General features: G+C 47.8%; 1 protein-coding gene across 9 annotated transcripts in view; it reads left to right on the top strand.

Moving 5' to 3' along the window:
* LOC105466075 (leucine rich repeat containing 20) overlaps positions 1–16,371 on the top strand; it is an 87,376-nt gene that overhangs the window by 28,645 nt on the left and 42,360 nt on the right. For all 9 annotated transcript variants that reach the window (XR_977936.2, XM_011714962.2, XM_011714967.2 and 6 more), the window contains one exon: positions 10,729–10,878. Coding sequence is in view for 8 of the 9 variants with exons in the window: in XM_011714962.2 (XP_011713264.1) it covers positions 10,729–10,878 (150 nt within the window). In the remaining variant the exon portion in view is untranslated. The remainder of the gene's footprint in view (positions 1–10,728; positions 10,879–16,371) is intronic.

The following is a 16,371-nucleotide window of genomic DNA, read 5'->3' as shown; positions in this document are numbered from 1 at the left end:
AATCACCTGGGGATATTGTTAAAAACAAATTTCCTGGCACCATCCCAGATTCACTGAAAGGTAGAATATCTGGGGGAGGGTGCAAAGACCAGCCTCATCAGATGATTCTCTCTCTCTTTTTTTTTTTTTTTTCTTTTTGAGACAGGGTCTCACTCCGTCGCCTAGGCTGGAGTACCATGGCACGATCTCGGCTCACTGAGGCCCTGACTTCCTGGGCTCAAGCAATCCTCCCACCTCAGCCTCCTGAGTAGCTGGGACTACAGGTGTGCACCACCATGACTGGCTAATTTTTTTGTATTTCTAGAGACAGGGTCTCACTATGTTGCCCAGGCTGGTCTCAAACTCCTTGGTTCAAGCAATCCTCCTGCCTCAGTCTCCCGAAGTGCTAGGATTACAGGCATGTGCCCAGCCTCCAGTTAATTCTAACTTGGACATTTGGCAAACGTGGGCCAAATGACCCCCAGTCTCCTAACCCTGAGGTTCCATGAAGAAAGCTTCTCAGTGAGAGTGGGTCACTCTGGCCACAGAGTTCCTCCAGTAGCCTTGGGAGCCTTACTTCTTGGCTAGTTCACAAGCCCATGTGCTTACTGGCCTGAGTCCCTGACACCCTTGCCTCTGGGCCCTGTGACTTGGTTGCCAGGGGAGTCCCTCTCCACTTCCCACTCTTAGGCCCTGTCACCAGGCCCACTTCTCAGCAGGGGCTGACAGGGGTCAAAGTTCTATATTTCTAAGTCACCATGCAAGCTCTACCGGGCGCTCTTGAATTCCAACTGAATGTTCTCTCTTGGATTTTGCTCCTTCTGCCCTGATTCTGCCCACTGGTTACCTTTCATCAGGCATTCACTAGAATTAATGAGATAAGCTTTAATAAAGGACCCAAGCGATTTGAATAAAAGGCTTCTTTATTGACACAAAGTACTGTTCTAATTAGAAGTTTGGGAACATACAGTTTGGTCTTCTTACAATAATAATTATAATTGAGAGGATTATTATGGCTTGTGTTTATTGTACCGCTACCGCCTCCCGCAAGGATCTTTCTGTTCCCTGCTGCAGCCCAGGTGTCAGCGGCTGGGGCTGCTAGGGAAAGTCTGGCTGCTGTCTACATGGTGCTGGAGGAGCCTGGCATTGCCCCTTGTAGCCAATTACCCACCACGCCATTCCTGACCCCTGTCGGGGTCTGTGACCGCCAAAATGATGCTAATCATTTAGCACTAAAAGATTCCAATGCCAGGAGCCTTCCTCTCTGAGCATTCATGCAGCAAGGGCGAGGCTCTGAGAAATGGTAGAAGAAGGCAGAGCTCAAGGGGGGAGTCCCAGAGGGGTGACAGCCCTTTGCTCATGCTGTGGCTCACTCCTGGGTTCCCTTCCCTCTCTCCTTTTTGTCTGTAGAACTCTCATCCATCCCCCTGAATCTAGGGTGACCGTAAACATCCCAATCTGCCAGTGATGGAGGAGGGATTCCCCAGGATGAAGGACTCTCAGTGCTAAAATTAGGAAAGTCCTGCTTAAACTACCCTACTGGTCACCCTACTTGAATCTTTGGTGTTGATTCTTTGCATTCAGATTTTTTTATCCCATCGCTGTATCACAATGACCATATGTGACCCCTACACTATCAACACCTATCAACACCAGCCTCATTCTCCTGCTGTGAGGATAACTCAGGTTGTTAAAGGAATTAAATGAGTTAATATAGAAAAAGTGCCTAGAACTGTGTCTGGCACATAGCAAATATTCAGTGCTGTTAGCTGTGTTTGTTTGTTTATTTATTTATTTATTTATTTATTTATTTATTGAGATGGAGTCTTGCTCTGTTGCCCAGCCTGGAGTGCAGTGGCACGATCTCTGCTCACTGCAACCTCTGCCTCCTGGGTTCAAGCAATTCTCCTGCCTCAGCCTCCTGAGTAACTGGGATTACAGGCATGCACCACCATGACCAGCTACTTTTTGTATTTTTGGTAGAGACAGGGTTTTACCATGTTGACCAGGATGGTCTCGAACTCCTGACCTCAAGTGATCCACCTGCCTCAGCGTCCCAAAGTGCTGGGATTACAGGCATGAGCCACCGTGCCCAGCACTGTGTTTATTAACTTGAATGGGACCTTTGAGATCACCAGCTCAGCCTCTGTCTGGTTTAGGAATTCTCTCTGTGGGGACCCTGCCTGACCATGCTCCTTGATGCAGTCCTCACATCCCCACCCAGGAGCCTTTTCTTTATGCCTTGATGAACTATATACTGTCTGTGCTGAGGACCCATAGAGAATGAGACCTTCTCAATGACATCCCACAGCTCCTTGAGGACAACTCTCTCCTGTCTACAGCCTGGATCTTCTCTTCTCTGGGTAGGGTCCCCCTTCCCTAGTGGGACCTGGCCCCCAGCCACATCTTGGCTGTGTTCTCTGGCAGCAGTGCTGTCTGTTCCTATAAACTCAGGGCCCAACATTGAACTTGGGGCTCCTGGGGCTTTTTCCTTCTGCAAATAGGTAGAATGGGTATAGATGGTGCCCAACCTCCGAATGAGACCTGCAGAGGAATTTCCAGAGGAGAGAAGGTGACTGGCTCGTGCAGAAGGCTGTTGGCCCCTTCCCCGGAGGCATTGAGGGCTCTGAACTGGAAGGTTTGTAGTCAAGACCTCAGTTTCTTGTGGGGGAGCTCAGCATAGACTCCCTTTCTCTGGCCTGCTTTAGGTGTGTTTTTGGCTCAAGGGGGCGGTAGAGTGGAGTGGTTGGGACCCCTGGCTTCCTGATCCACCTAACCTGGATCCAAATCTCCCCGTCCTCACTTCTGGCTGTATGACCTTGGGCAAGTCACTTTATTACAGTTTCCCGTGTGCAGAGGGGATAGTTCATACTTATATAGCACATGTGAAATAGTAAATGGTGTTGTTTATGGTTATCATTCCCATCCCCCTTGCATGGCATGCAGTATATTGCCCCTTGTGTACAGATGGGAACATGACTGGGTAAGGATGAGATTTGCTCCTGGATCTCCATTTTCTTGTCCCGGGACCATGGAGAACTGTTCTGGAGATCATGGACCACTCTCCTCCCAGCAGGGGTGAGAGTCCACGTGCTGTGTTAGCGGCTGGCGATGGGGCTGGGATGAGGGGTGTTTGCATTACATCCCAGCAGGGCCCTTCTGTGGAACTCCTGGATGTCCTTGGCTGTTGGTGGCAGCCAGGCTGTTCTGGGTAGGAGCTTGGTGGTGCACCCCTGTCACATGCATCCCGGCCTCTGGTGGGTGGTGTAGGGGTCACATAATGGAGGAAAGAGATGGAATCCCTGGGGACACAAAAAAGTCACAGGATACAGTGCAGATCAGTGCCTGGCACACAGGAGGGCCTCAATAGCTATTTGTGGAGAGTGAAAGGAAGAAGCAGGTGTCGGCGGCGACATTCCAGACCCTCAGCATCCTCTAGTATTAGGGAAGTGTGGTCTTGCGACTTGTCAGTTGGCCAGATGAAGCCGCAGAGGGCTTGTATGTTGCTTGTTTTTTTTGTGTGTGTGTGTTTGTTTTTTGGGTTTTTTTTTTCTGAGACCGAGTCTCGTTCTGTCACCCAGGCTGGAGTACAGTGGTATGATCTCGGCTCACTGTAACCTCTGCCTCCCGGGCTCAAGCAATTCTCCCATCTCAGCCCCCCAAGTATCTGAGATTACAGGACACGCCCCCATACCCAGCGAATTTTTGTATTTTTAGTAGAGATGGGGTTTTACCATGTTGGCCAGGCTGGTCTTGAACTCATGACCTCAAGTGATTTGCCCGCCTTGGCCTCCCAAAGTGCTGGGATTACATGCGTGAGCTGCCATGCCTGGCACTTGTATGTTGCCTAAACCAAAGACTGGAAGGGTGGGTGGTGTGAGGCTGGGATAGTGTGTGGATGGCCCAGGTGGCTGGAATGAGACTGTGGGCTGGACATTTCTGGGCTGATCTACTCCAGGAAGACAGGCTGCTTTGAGTACCCTTGGAAATAACTTGCATGGTTTTATGGCTTCTTCCTCCTTTGTAAGCACTTTCTCTCCCCACTGTGAGGAGTGGTGGTGCCTGAAAGCTTCTATTCACAGCTCTGCCCCAGCCCAATGCAGAGTTCCTGTATTTCTTGGGTCTGCTTTTCCCTATTTCCCTCACTGACGAAGAGCTGGCTGCCCTCAATTTATCTGTGAATTTGCCAAGTTATTTTTTCCAATAAAAGTTCATTTTAGCACTTAGGGAGCATGAGGCAGGTGGATCGCTTGAGGCCAGGAGTTGGAGACCAGCCTGGACAGCATGATGAAACACTGTCTCTACTAAAAATACAAAAATTAGCAGGGCATGGTGGCATGTACCTGTAGTCCCAGCTACTTGGGAGGCTGAGGTGGGAGAATCACTTGAGCTTGGGAGGTGAAGGTTGCAGTGAGCCAAGATCATGCCACTGCCCTCCAGCATGGGTGACAGAGCGAGATCCTGTCTCAGAAAAATAGCTAATTTTATGATACATTAATTTTTTATTTAAAAAGTACAGTATCACTGTATACAGATACTTGGCAAATGGTTTTATATAAATATAGAATGGTATTTTACTTTGTATAAAGTAAACAACCATGAAGACTATAATTTAGTAACAAATTGCTCAAATCCTTTGAAATAACCATGGTTAGCATTCTCGTTATTTTTCTTTCTATTGTCTTTTCCAGGCATGTATCATTTTATACCTAGTTGGAATTACAGTGTGCATATGCTTTTTATGTCCTGCTTCAGAAAAAAACCCTACGCTCTGTAACATGAATGATTCAACAAGAGAAACAATCAACACACCTGGGTTGATAATGCTATTTAAGGAGCTCTACCAACATTTGGGAGAAAAAAATGCCACAGCTCCAAGTAGAAAAATAGTGAGACATGAATAGAATTTTCCACAGGGGAAACAAATGGTTAATACTTATTTTATTTTATTAGAGATAGGGTCTTGCCCTGTTGCCCAGCCTGAGTGCAGTGATGCAATCACAGCTTACTGCAGCCTTGAACTGGGCTCAAGTGATCCTCCCGCCTCATCCTCCTGAGTACCTGGGACTACATACAGGCACCACCATGTCAAACAAATTTATTTTATTTAGTTTTTTGAGACGGAGTCTCTCTGTCATTCTGTCACCCAGGCTGGAGTGCAGTGATACAATCTCGGCCTTCTGGGTTCAGGCAGTTCTCCTGCCTCAGCCTCCTGAGTAGCTGGGATTACAGGCGCCCGTCACCATACCTGGTTAAATTTTGTATTTTTAGTAGAGATGAGGTTTCATCATGTTGGCCAGGCTGGTCTCAAACTCAAGTGATCTCCCTGCCTCAGCCTCTCAAAGTGATGGGATTATGGTGTGAGCCACCGTGCCCGGCTGTATTTTATTTTGTGTAGAGATGGGTCTTGCTGTGTTGCCCAGGTTGGTTGTGAACTGGCCTCGAGTGATCCTCCAACCTAGGCCTTCCAAAGCTTGGGGATTATAGGTGTGAGCCACCATGCCTAGCTGAAAAACAGTTAATTAACCATGAACGATAATCAGTCTCACTATTGAAAATATTGCAAATTAAAGCAGGGATACTATTTCCCTTGATCAACTTAGCAAGGCTTTCTTTTCTTTTTAATGATCCTATTGTTTGTTGGATAGGTTACATGTAAATTGGCATAAATATTCTGGAAAGCAATTTGGAAACACATCAGGAGCTACATATTTGTTTACTAATTATGTTTTTTCCTTTGTAAATATCTTACGTCCTTGTCTTCTCAGGTGGTCTCAATTTTTTCTTTATTCAATTATATTGAGTAGTTTCAGTAATAAAGAGGACTCTGTACGCATCCTATTTACAGATCCCTGTTGCTGGCTTTATTCTAAGCTTCAAAGTGTTTTCTGTGTTTTCAATGCAGTTAGTTTTTGATCTGTTCCTTTGTGATTCTGTTATACTCCTAGATTTGGGAAGTCATCCTCACTTAAAAGGTTGTATAAATGTTCAATTCTGTTTACTTTTAAAAATTTGGTCTAAAAAGTATTTAAAGTGTAATTATATCTAGGATGTATTTTGATTCTTAGATTGAGTCTTTCTCAAAATTGTTAAGGGGTTATTCTGACATCAGTTGATTAATCCTTCCCTCTCCAGTTTATTTGTGAAGCCTCCTTTAGCATTTATTATGACATTATTTCTGGACTATATTTTTGGAACTATATAATTTCTTTCTATGATCTATTTTCCCTTTTGCCCTCTGTTTTAATTATTTTTGGCTTATAATATTGGTTATAACCTCACCTTTTTTAGAGGGTCTTGCTTATATATTTCCCTAGCTGAACTTTAAAACCATTTAGTTAAGGTTAAAAAAAAAAACAAAAACAAAAACAAACAAACAAAAAACCTTGTGAGGATTTGGGTAGTAGTTACATTCAACAATATATAAATTAATTTCTTTAAAAAACCAGTGTTTCAATATTTTGACTTGTCATCAATGGACACATTATATCTCCACATACAAAACCATTCTTAAAAATGTCTTTGTGGGCCGGTTGCTGTGGCTCGCGACTATAATCCTAGCACTTCAGGAGGCCTAGGTGGGCGGATCACTTGAGCTCAGGAATTCAAGACTAGCCTGAGTAACATGGCAAAACCCCAACTACAAAAAATACAAAAATTAGCCGGGTTTGATGGCATGTGCCTGTAGTCCCATCTACCCAGGAAGCTGAGGTGGGAGGATCGCTTAAGCCCAGGAGTTCGAGACCGCAGTGAGCTGAGATCGCACCACTGCGCTCCAGCCCGGGCGACAGAGCAAGACCCTGTCTCAATAAGCAAACCAAAACAAAACAAAACAAAATATCTTTGTGAACTTTTCTACTTTTTTTTTATATTGATCAGATACATTTCTCATTATGCTCATTTCTCTATATTTTATATTGTTGTTAGGAACAGTATCTTTAAAAACTATTTTCTTGCTGGCGCATAGGAATATTATTGCCTTTCGCATGCTTATTTGATTAGCTGCTTTGCTGAGACCATTTTAATTTATGTTGTTTGTCAGATGACTGTCTTGAGTTTCTGAGTTTATACAGTCATTTCATATGCACCTAAGAATCACTTGGTCTGTTTTCAATGTCTGTGCTTTCTATTTAATTGGCCAGACCTAACTTGACTTTTCTTTTCTTTTCTTTTTCTTATCTTTTTTCAGACAAAGTCTCACTGTCACTCAGGCTGGAGTACAGTGGAGTGCAGCGGCTCACTGCAGCCCTGACCTCCTGCGTTCAAGCGATCTTCTTCCCACCTCAACCCCCCAAGTATCTGCGACTCCAGGCACACACCACCATGCCCAGCTAGTTTTTAAGTTTTTTTGTAGAGGCAGGGTCTCACTATGTTGCCCAGGCTGGTCTCAAACTCCTGGGCTCAGGCAATCCTTCCACCTTGGTCTCCCAAAGTACTGGGCTTACAGATATGAGCCACCACGCCCGGCCTGGCAAGAACTTTCATGATGCTGTTCAGGGATACTAGTGATGAAAGGCATCCTTGTTTTGCTCTTTGTTTTAAAGGGAAAGCTTCTTCCATTACTTTGATGTTGCTCCTGGGATGTATGATGAGATCTGTCTACTCCTACCCAAAGGGACTGGTGTAATTCACAACAACTCCAACAAAACTTCTTTCTAGCCCTTAATATATCTGTCACAAAGTGCTAGAGGGCTTATTGTTTGGAAGTATTACTCTTTTTAGAATCCCCAGCTTGCCCCAAACTCTGAGCCCACAGTGCCTGTTTGCTTCCAGCTCAGCCCTTGCTCTCCCTCTTCTGAAAGCCTGACTTTTGGGACCTTGTTCCTCCCTGGCAGGATTTAGCAGTCTCTCCTGCCAACCCCACCTGCTGATAGAAGAGCTGGGGATTGACATCAGACAGCTGCAGGGCTGGGTTACCAAGTGCAGCCCTGGACCAGAGGAGGCATTAACAACACCCCTTATAGGCTGCCTGGCAGAGGAGCCCTGTGGACCCTCAGTCATCTGTAATTTTGCCCTTTTCCCACCTGTCCCTTTTTTCCCATGAGTCTGCTGGACTTCTGGTACTATGCTCTGGGGGTCTTCTCAGTCCACTGGGAAAACAGCACAAAAAGGGGTTAATACAACACAGGATGAGGAAGTCTTGTTTGCATTATATGAGGCTCAGCTTCTGGAGCAACTGACTGCTTAGGACAGTCAGAGAAGGCTTCATGGAGGAGGTGACATTTGAGCTGGGTCTTGGAGCAAGAGAATAAATCTGTGAGGCAGATGAGGGAGAAAGGCTTCAATTGTGATTATTTCCATGTATTTTGTATTATTGTTGCTGTTAGGAATAGAATCTTTTAAAACCGTATTTTACTGGTTAGGAATAGAATCTTTTAAAACCGTATTTTACTGGTTAAGAATAGAATCTTTTAAAACCGTATTTTACTGCTGGCATATAGAAATATTATTGAGTTTCACATGTTTATTTTGGAGCAATTTTCAAAGGCTTAGAAGCCTGGGAGAGCCTGGCCTCTTTGGGGAAAAGATGAGAGTTTTCTGAGAGATAACTGGGGTGGTGCTGTCAGGGTCGATGAGTGCTGCTGGGTGGGAGGTTGGGGGCTGACTGGACACCAGCACAGGAGTGACCCAGAAGACTTCTGGGAGAGATGGGATGGAAGCTGGCCTGGAAGCCTAGAGAGGCTTTAGATGGAGTGGGAAGAGGAGGTAAAGTGGAAGCGGAGGGCTGCTACAATATTTGTAGCATTCCTGCTAAATATCTTCTAGGCGCTTTGTTAGTCATTATTTTACTACATTAAATTTTTCCCAACAGCTCTCCTAGGCAGATGATGGTACCTTCATTCTACAGTTAAGGAAACTGAGGCTCAGGGAACTTGAGTGACACCTTGATGAGCTGGACAGACTAATTTCTGAACCCCTATACTTTTTGTGTCTGTCTGCTGCTATATATATATATGTCATTGATATAATAATATATATAATTATATATGTATATATATCAGCTTTATTGAGATATAATTCACATGCCATACAATTCATCCACTTAAAGTGTACAATTCAGTGGTTTTACTATGTTCAGAGTTGAGCAGTTGTCACCACAATCCAATCTTAGAACTTTTTGTGTGTGTGTGTGATAGTCTTACTCTGTTGCCCAGGTTGAAGTGCAGTGGTGTGATTTCGGCTCACTGCAACCTCCGCCTTCCGGGTTCAAGGGATTCTCATGACTCAGCCTCCCAAGTAGTTGGGATTGCAGGCATGTGCCACCATGCCTGGCTAATTTTTTTTTTTTTTTTTTTTTGTATTTTTAGTAGAGATGGGGTTTCTCTATATTGGCCAGGCTGGTCTTGAACTCCTGGCCTCAAGTGATCTGGCCACCTCAGCCTCCCAAAGTGCTGGGATTACAGGCATGAGCCACTGCGCCCAGCCCAATTGTAGAACATTTTTATTCCCCTACAAAGAACTCCCCCGCCCCCCATCCCTTGCAGCGCTGGCATTCACTAATCTCCTTTCCGTCTGTATGCATTTGCCTGTTCTTGACATTTCATATAAATGAAACTGTACAATATTCCGGCCTTTGTAACTGGCTGCTTTTGCCTGACGTCATGTTTTCACGGTTCAGCCATGCTATAGCTGCTATAACATACATTGGTACTTCATTTCTGTTTTTAAAATGTTTTTTGTGGGGAAGACAGAGTCTTGCTCTGTTGCCCAGGCTGGAGTGCAGTGGTGTGATCTGGGCTCACCGCAACTTCCACCTCCCAGGTTCAAGTGATTCTCGTGTCTCAGCCTCGTGAGTAGCTGGGATTACAGGTATGTACCACCATGCCTGGCTAATTTTTTTATTTTTAGTGGAGATAGGATTTCACCACGTTGGCCAGGCTGGTCTCGAACTCCTGGCCTCAAGCTACCCACCCACTTTGGCCTCCCAAAGTGCTGGGATTACAGGCGTGAGCCACCACGCCTGGCCACTTCATTTCTTTTTATTGCTGGATGATATTGCCTTTCATGGAGAGACCACATTTTGCTGATCCATTCCCCAGTTGGTCAACATTTGTGTTTTTCCACTTTCCGGCTTTTGGGCGGTTGTGAATAATGCTGCCAAGAACATCCACATGTAATGTGTTTTTTTATGGACGTATGTTTTTGTCTCTTGGGTATATACCTAGGAGTGGAGTGACTGGGTCATATGGTAACTCTGTGCTCTGTGTTTAACCGTTTGAGGAACTGCCTGACTGTTCCATGCAGCGGCTTCCCAGCTGCTGCTTGTGCGAGACTTGCCTTTAGCATGACAGGACTAGGAAGAAGATCAAACCATAAAGTCTGTGTGAATTGCCTGTTTTCAAAGAAATAGACTATTGTAAAGCACTCTTTAGACTGTGTCTGTGCTGTTGAGTCTTTGTTGATTCTAAAGGGACTTGTGGATTCTGCAGGGTTTCGAGGGCACTGCTATGAATGCCAGTCATCTTTGTGCCGGCAGACATGATTCTGGCTAGCAGACTGTGGCAACAGAGACGGCGCTGGTACAAATCCTTAAGTTCAGGGTGCAAGGGAGGGATAGGTGTGAGCTAATGTCTGTGAGGAAGGTTGCTGGAAGACAGAGGGCAGGCTCTGAAGCCTGGTCCAGGGGAGACAGGTGGGAGGGCAAGGAGGCTGGAAGGAGGCATGGAGGTGGGGTCCATGTGAGTCTGGGACAAGTTCTCAGGCAGCTGTGGCTGATAACTCTGGTTTGTCTTTGTCCTTTGGCTGCAGACCTGGCCGAGTGCAAGCTGGTCTCCTTTCCCATTGGCATCTACAAGGTCCTGCGGAATGTCTCCGGCCAGATCCACCTCATCACCCTGGCTAACAACGAGCTCAAGTCCCTCACCAGCAAGTTCATGACCACGTTCAGTCAGCTCCGAGGTAGGCCCTGGTCAGCTCTAGCCAGAAGGGCATGGCCAGCCCTCATCCTTCAGGCTCTGACCCTGTCTGGGGAGTGCCACCAGAGCTGGTCCCTGGTCAGTAACACCATGAAGTCATTCCCATGGGTAGACTTTGAAAATGGACCTGTGTTCTCTGCAGCTTGGAACTCTCTAGGTCACTTCTGCCTCTAGCTGGCTGTGAAGCACATTGACCAAGGGTCAAGGGTGTGGTTCTTGGAGTGATTCTCTTGTTCTGAACAGACCCGCGGGATGTTTGGGTCCTGAGGCCCTGGGAGTCATTATTTCCCAGTAGTCTTGAATGAGCCCCCTTCTCACCTTCCAATCTAGTGTTGTTCTCCTGTGTTGCTGTCTCAGTTCAGGAGTGAGAGATGCCAGGGATGTTGGCATTTTCTTTCTTTCCTTTTTATTTTTTGAGTCTTGCTCTGTCGCTCAGGCTGGAGTGCAGTGGTGTGATCTTGGCTCACTGCAGCCTCCACCTCCCAGGTTCAAGCAATTCTCCTGCCTCAGCCTCCCAAGTAGCTGGGATTATAGGCATGTGCCACCACATCCGGCTAATTTTAGTATTTTTAGTAGAGGTGGGGCTTCACCATGTTGGCCAAGCTGGTCTCAAACTCCTGACCTCAGGTGATCTGCCTGCCTCGGTCTCCCAAAGTGCTGGGATTACAGGTGTGAGCCACTACGCCTGGCTGATGTTGACATTTTCTCTGCTGGGCATATGCAGAGCACGTGGATGTAGGTGCTTGGTATCAAAGTGGCAGGAGGCCAGCAGGTGGGCCTCATAGATGCTCTAGAAATAGTTCCTCTGGATGGACAAGCAGTGTGCCTTGACTGCTGCAGTGCCTGCCGTCTTCTCCAGAGAGCAGTCCCTCCATCCTTCTATGAGAGGTCACTGCTGCTCAGTGACCCATGTGGCAGAGCTGTGGCGTGGGCGCCTGTTGCACGTTTGTGAAAGGGTGGAGTGGGAGAATTGCAGAGGGCACAGGAAGCCTAGGGGGGCAGATCCTGCTTCATCCCAGACTCACATGGACCCTAACTCCATGCCCCCTTCCAGCCTCCTTGCCCTCCCACCTGTCTCCCCTGGACCAGGCTTCAGAGCCTCTGTCTTCCAGCAGCCTTCGTCACAGGCATTGACTCATACCTGTCCCTCCCTTGCACCCTGAACTTAAGGATTTGTACCAGCGCCGTCTCTGTTGCCACAGTCTGCTAGCCAGAATCATGTCTGCCGGCACAAAGATGACTGGCATTCATAGCAGTGCCCTCGAAACCCTGCAGAATCCACAAGTCCCTTTGGAATCATCAAAGACTCAACAGCACAGATGCAGTCTAAAGAGTGCTTCACTTCGGGCCGGGCGCGGTGGCTCAAGCCTGTAATCCCAGCACTTTGGGAGGCCAAGACGGGCGGATCACGAGGTCGGGAGATCGAGACCATCCTGGCTAACATGGTGAAACCCCGTCTCTACTAAAAAATACAAAAAAAAACTAGCCGGGCGAGGTGGCGGGCGCCTGTAGTCCCAGCTACTGGGGAGGCTGAGGCAGGAGAATGGCGGGAACCCGGGGGGCGGAGCTTGCAGTGAGCTGAGATCCGGCCACTGCACTCCAGCCTGGGCGGCAGAGCGAGACTCCGTCTCAAAAAAAAAAAAAAAAAAAAAAAAAAAAAGTGCTTCACACTTTTTTTGATAGTCTACTTCTTTCAAAACAGGCAATTCACACAGACTTTGTGGTTTGATCTTCTTCCTAGTCCTGTCACACTGAAGGCAAGCCTCGTACACACAGCAGCTGGGAAGCCGCCGTGCAGAACGGTCAGGCAGTTCCTCAAATGGTTAAACACAGAGCACAGGTTTACCAAATGACCCAGTCACTCCCCTCCTAGGTATATACCCAAGATATGTAAAGACATACGTCCACGTTGCCAGGCACGGTGGCTCACGCCTATAATCCCAGCACTTTGGGAGGCTGAGGCAGGTGGAGTGCCTGAGGTCAGGAGTTCAAGATGGCAAAACCCTGTCTCTACTAAAAATACAAAAATTAGCCGGGTGTGATGGCGCATGCCTGTAATCCCAAGTACTTGGGAGGCTGAGGAGAATCGCGTGAACCCAGAAGGTGGAGGATGCAGTGAGCCGAGATTGTGCCATTGCACTCTAGTCTGGGTGATAGAGCAAGACTCTGTCTCAAAAACAAACAAACAAACAAAAAAACCAAAAAAAAAACCCAAAAACAAAACCATACATCCGTGCAAAAACACATTACTCACGAATGTTCATGGCAGCATTATTCTTAACAGCCTGAAAGCTAGAAAGTAGAAACATACAAATGTCCATCAACTGGGAAATGGATCCACAAAATGTGCTCTCCCCATGAAAGGGAATATCATCCAGGTTCTGGGAATGCTCTACATGATAGGGATATGAAAAGGGTCTAAGAGAAAAGGGTTTAGAGAAAGAAATACGTGAAATGCTGATGATGCATGAGGGACCCAAGCAAGCCTATCTCATAGGGCTGACTTTAGGCTGGGCAAGCTTCCTAAAGGAGGTATGGGCATTGGGCAGGCCAGGAGGGAGAGGGTGCGTGAAGTGGCAAATACAGTGCAGGGACAGTGGCTCAGGAGGGAGCTCCAGGCAGGACCTGGAAAGGCCATCATGCAAACAGAAGGACAAGGAGGAGGGATTCGTCTATATAGCTGTTTCTGAGTGAAGCTCACAGAGTTTGTTGCATTTGTGTCTGAAAAGCTAAAATCCCTATGACTTGGAGGACACGGAGAGGCCCCTAGGGCTAGATTTCCAGGTCTGGAACTTTCCAGGCCATGGCTGCCTTTCCAGGCCACCTGTGTCAGTCCCAGGGTCCTCTAGTGCTGTACCTAGCCAATTGGGATTGGATATTTGCTTTCCCAAGGAGGATAGAATGATTGAAAATAGAGGGTGGGGCTGTCTGGGGCCTTGGGGAAGGGCACAGTCAGGCCCTTTGGGTGAGAGGAGAGTTCATTTGTACTTTTCCTTCATTAGACCTTCCCTCGAACACCTTTGTCTCCCAGACCCAGGTCTGGAGGCCTAGGTCTCCACCAGAGTCTCTCCCTGCGGAGACTAGGGTTGCAGGACACATTGTCCTCACTACCCGGTGCTGTGATATGGGTATGGACAAAATGCTGGAAGGGACTGCTGGGAAGAGGAATGAATTCTTAGAGAGTGCCATGGGCAGAGCCTGGGCATGGATGCAAGAGCTTTGAAAGTGCTTGACATTTGGGGAGTGGTAAGTAGGCCCTCTCCAGAGGGCACGGGGAAATGTACCAGAGAAATGGCCCTTAGCCCGTGCATCTGTGGGATGCGGAAATGTATTTACATAGCACCTTCTGGTCAGAAGTCTGTTGAAGATGCTGTTTGAACTCCTTCCCTGCTGCCAGTGGCTCCTGACTCCCTCATGCTGCTTTCGAATCACAAAGTGCCTGCTAATCGAATTCACAGAGGCAGCGGATTGAGGGATGTGGTAGCAGCAGGGGGGGTGGGAGCTGAGCACCCTGTTGGGCTCTCACCTCACCTTGAGAGATGGCTCTGGGCCTGAGCCTTTGTTGTGGTTTCTCTTTCAAATAGAAAAGCCCTCTTCTTTTATGTGTGAAGAGGAGGCTTAAACAGGCCTGACTGAGCTCAACAGACCTGCTGTGTCCTCCTCTGGGTGCCTGACAGAGGTGGGCTGCCTCGGTGCTGGGGAGGGAACAAGCTGCTTCGTCCCTGCCTGTCACAATGTTTCCCGGGGCTGCCCTCGGGACTCTTCTGCAAGGCCCAAGGCCCTGGCAGGGGTGAGTCATCTCTAAGTGATTCCATCCCCTTGATGTCCTTCATCCATTTTATGGAAGGAAAAAACAAGACGTGAGAAAGCCAAGGGCATACATGGAATTGGTCTGATCGCAGGTGGGCCCTGCAGAGAGTGTCCCCATGTCCTGCTGTGGCTCTTCTGTCCCTTCTGCTCCTGTATCCCTGTTTCCCCTCTTCCTGTAGTCTTAGCTCTTTTTAGTGAGTGTGTCCTGGGACTGCCAGGCCAGAGGTGTAGGAGACACATCTATGGCAATAAACGAAGCCCAGCCAAATGAGACAAGCAAAGGCTATGTATTCAGAGCTTGCTACAGCGAAGGAGTCAGCCACCATCACTTGTGTGTTGGCAGAGACTCAAAGGCAGGCAGTAGAGTGGTAGAGTGGAAAAAAGGGAAGACTTCAGGTACTCTCTGATTGTTGGCATGGGGGAGTTCTAACTAGAGGCGGAGCATCCTCTGCGATTGACGAGGGGGGCATATTGGCTTTCTCTTGTTGGTTAATTGGAAGTGGGGACAAAAATCGGGAAGCTGTTAGTTATTAATTGAGTCCCGGCCACTTGGGACCAGTTGTTACAGGGATTATTGTTTGGCCTCCTGGATGATTGCTAGAGATAGCAGTCTGACTTCTCACAAATCTGACGTATGGCAGGCTGGTGTCCTGGCTGGTTACTGTGGATCGTGGGTTGGTTTCCTGGGCAGGCTGCTGTGGGTTGTGAGTGGAGTTCTGTTTTTATATTTGGCCTGGTCATTGTCTGTTTGTATATTCAGTCTCTCACACCCCTGCCCATCAACTCAATCCAGCGGATTCCTACAGGCATTGGATTTGGTGTAGCTGTGGGGATGCATGGGTGAGTGATAACAGCAGAGCCCAAATTCACAGGTGCTCAGCTCCCCCGGCTCCATGCTGAGCGCTCTCCCTGCATCATGTCATTTAGTCCTGGTAGCACCTGTGTCATTTGGGAATGATAAGAAAACTGAGAGCTGGATGTGGCCCCGGAGGAGCTCCCTATCTTGCAGGGGAGGCAGGTTTATGAGCAGACACCATGTCATACATGATGTGAGGGGCGGTGCAGCAGACATTTGCCCACGGTCTGTGGGTGTCCAGGCAGTGGAAGTCAGTTCTGCCTTCAGTGAGCAGGAAATCAGAAAACCTCCAGAGGAAATGGCTTAAAGCGTGGATTTGACAGATGAGAAGGGCTTTACCGGGTAAATAAGAAGGAGTTTCTATAGCATCTTTTGGTACAGTGAAAGGTGTGTTTGGGAAAAAACTAGAAAAGTGGTACAAGACTGAGTGTTACAGAGCAGAGGGATGGTGTGTTGTTAGGGACTGGCTGGAAGGAGTCATCTGCCTGGTCGGGAACATTTGGGAAGAGTTCTGGGAGGTTGGGAGGGGATAGGCCCTGTGGAAAAGGCCAAGAGAAGCATCCTAGCAGGGAGAAGCAGTGTGAGGCCAGGCCGGGAAGGCACAGAACAGGCAGGGCCTCAAAGCCGAGTCATAAGGGAGGTTGCGAGCTCCTTCTGCCCTCCAAAACGATGAGTTCCCTCACCTCAAGAGCCTGGGCCTGGGCCAGGGCAACAGGAGGTGGCTGCTGCGGCTGCTGCAGGACAGGAGGCGGGCTTTGGTTGGTCGGGAGCAGGTGTGTGTGGGTGCGGGAGGACCGGGAGGTGGGTTGC

Source organism: Macaca nemestrina, chromosome 9, assembly GCF_043159975.1.
Source record: "Macaca nemestrina isolate mMacNem1 chromosome 9, mMacNem.hap1, whole genome shotgun sequence".
Taxonomy (NCBI): domain Eukaryota; kingdom Metazoa; phylum Chordata; class Mammalia; order Primates; family Cercopithecidae; genus Macaca; species Macaca nemestrina.
This window is presented reverse-complemented; position numbering and strand designations above follow the sequence as displayed.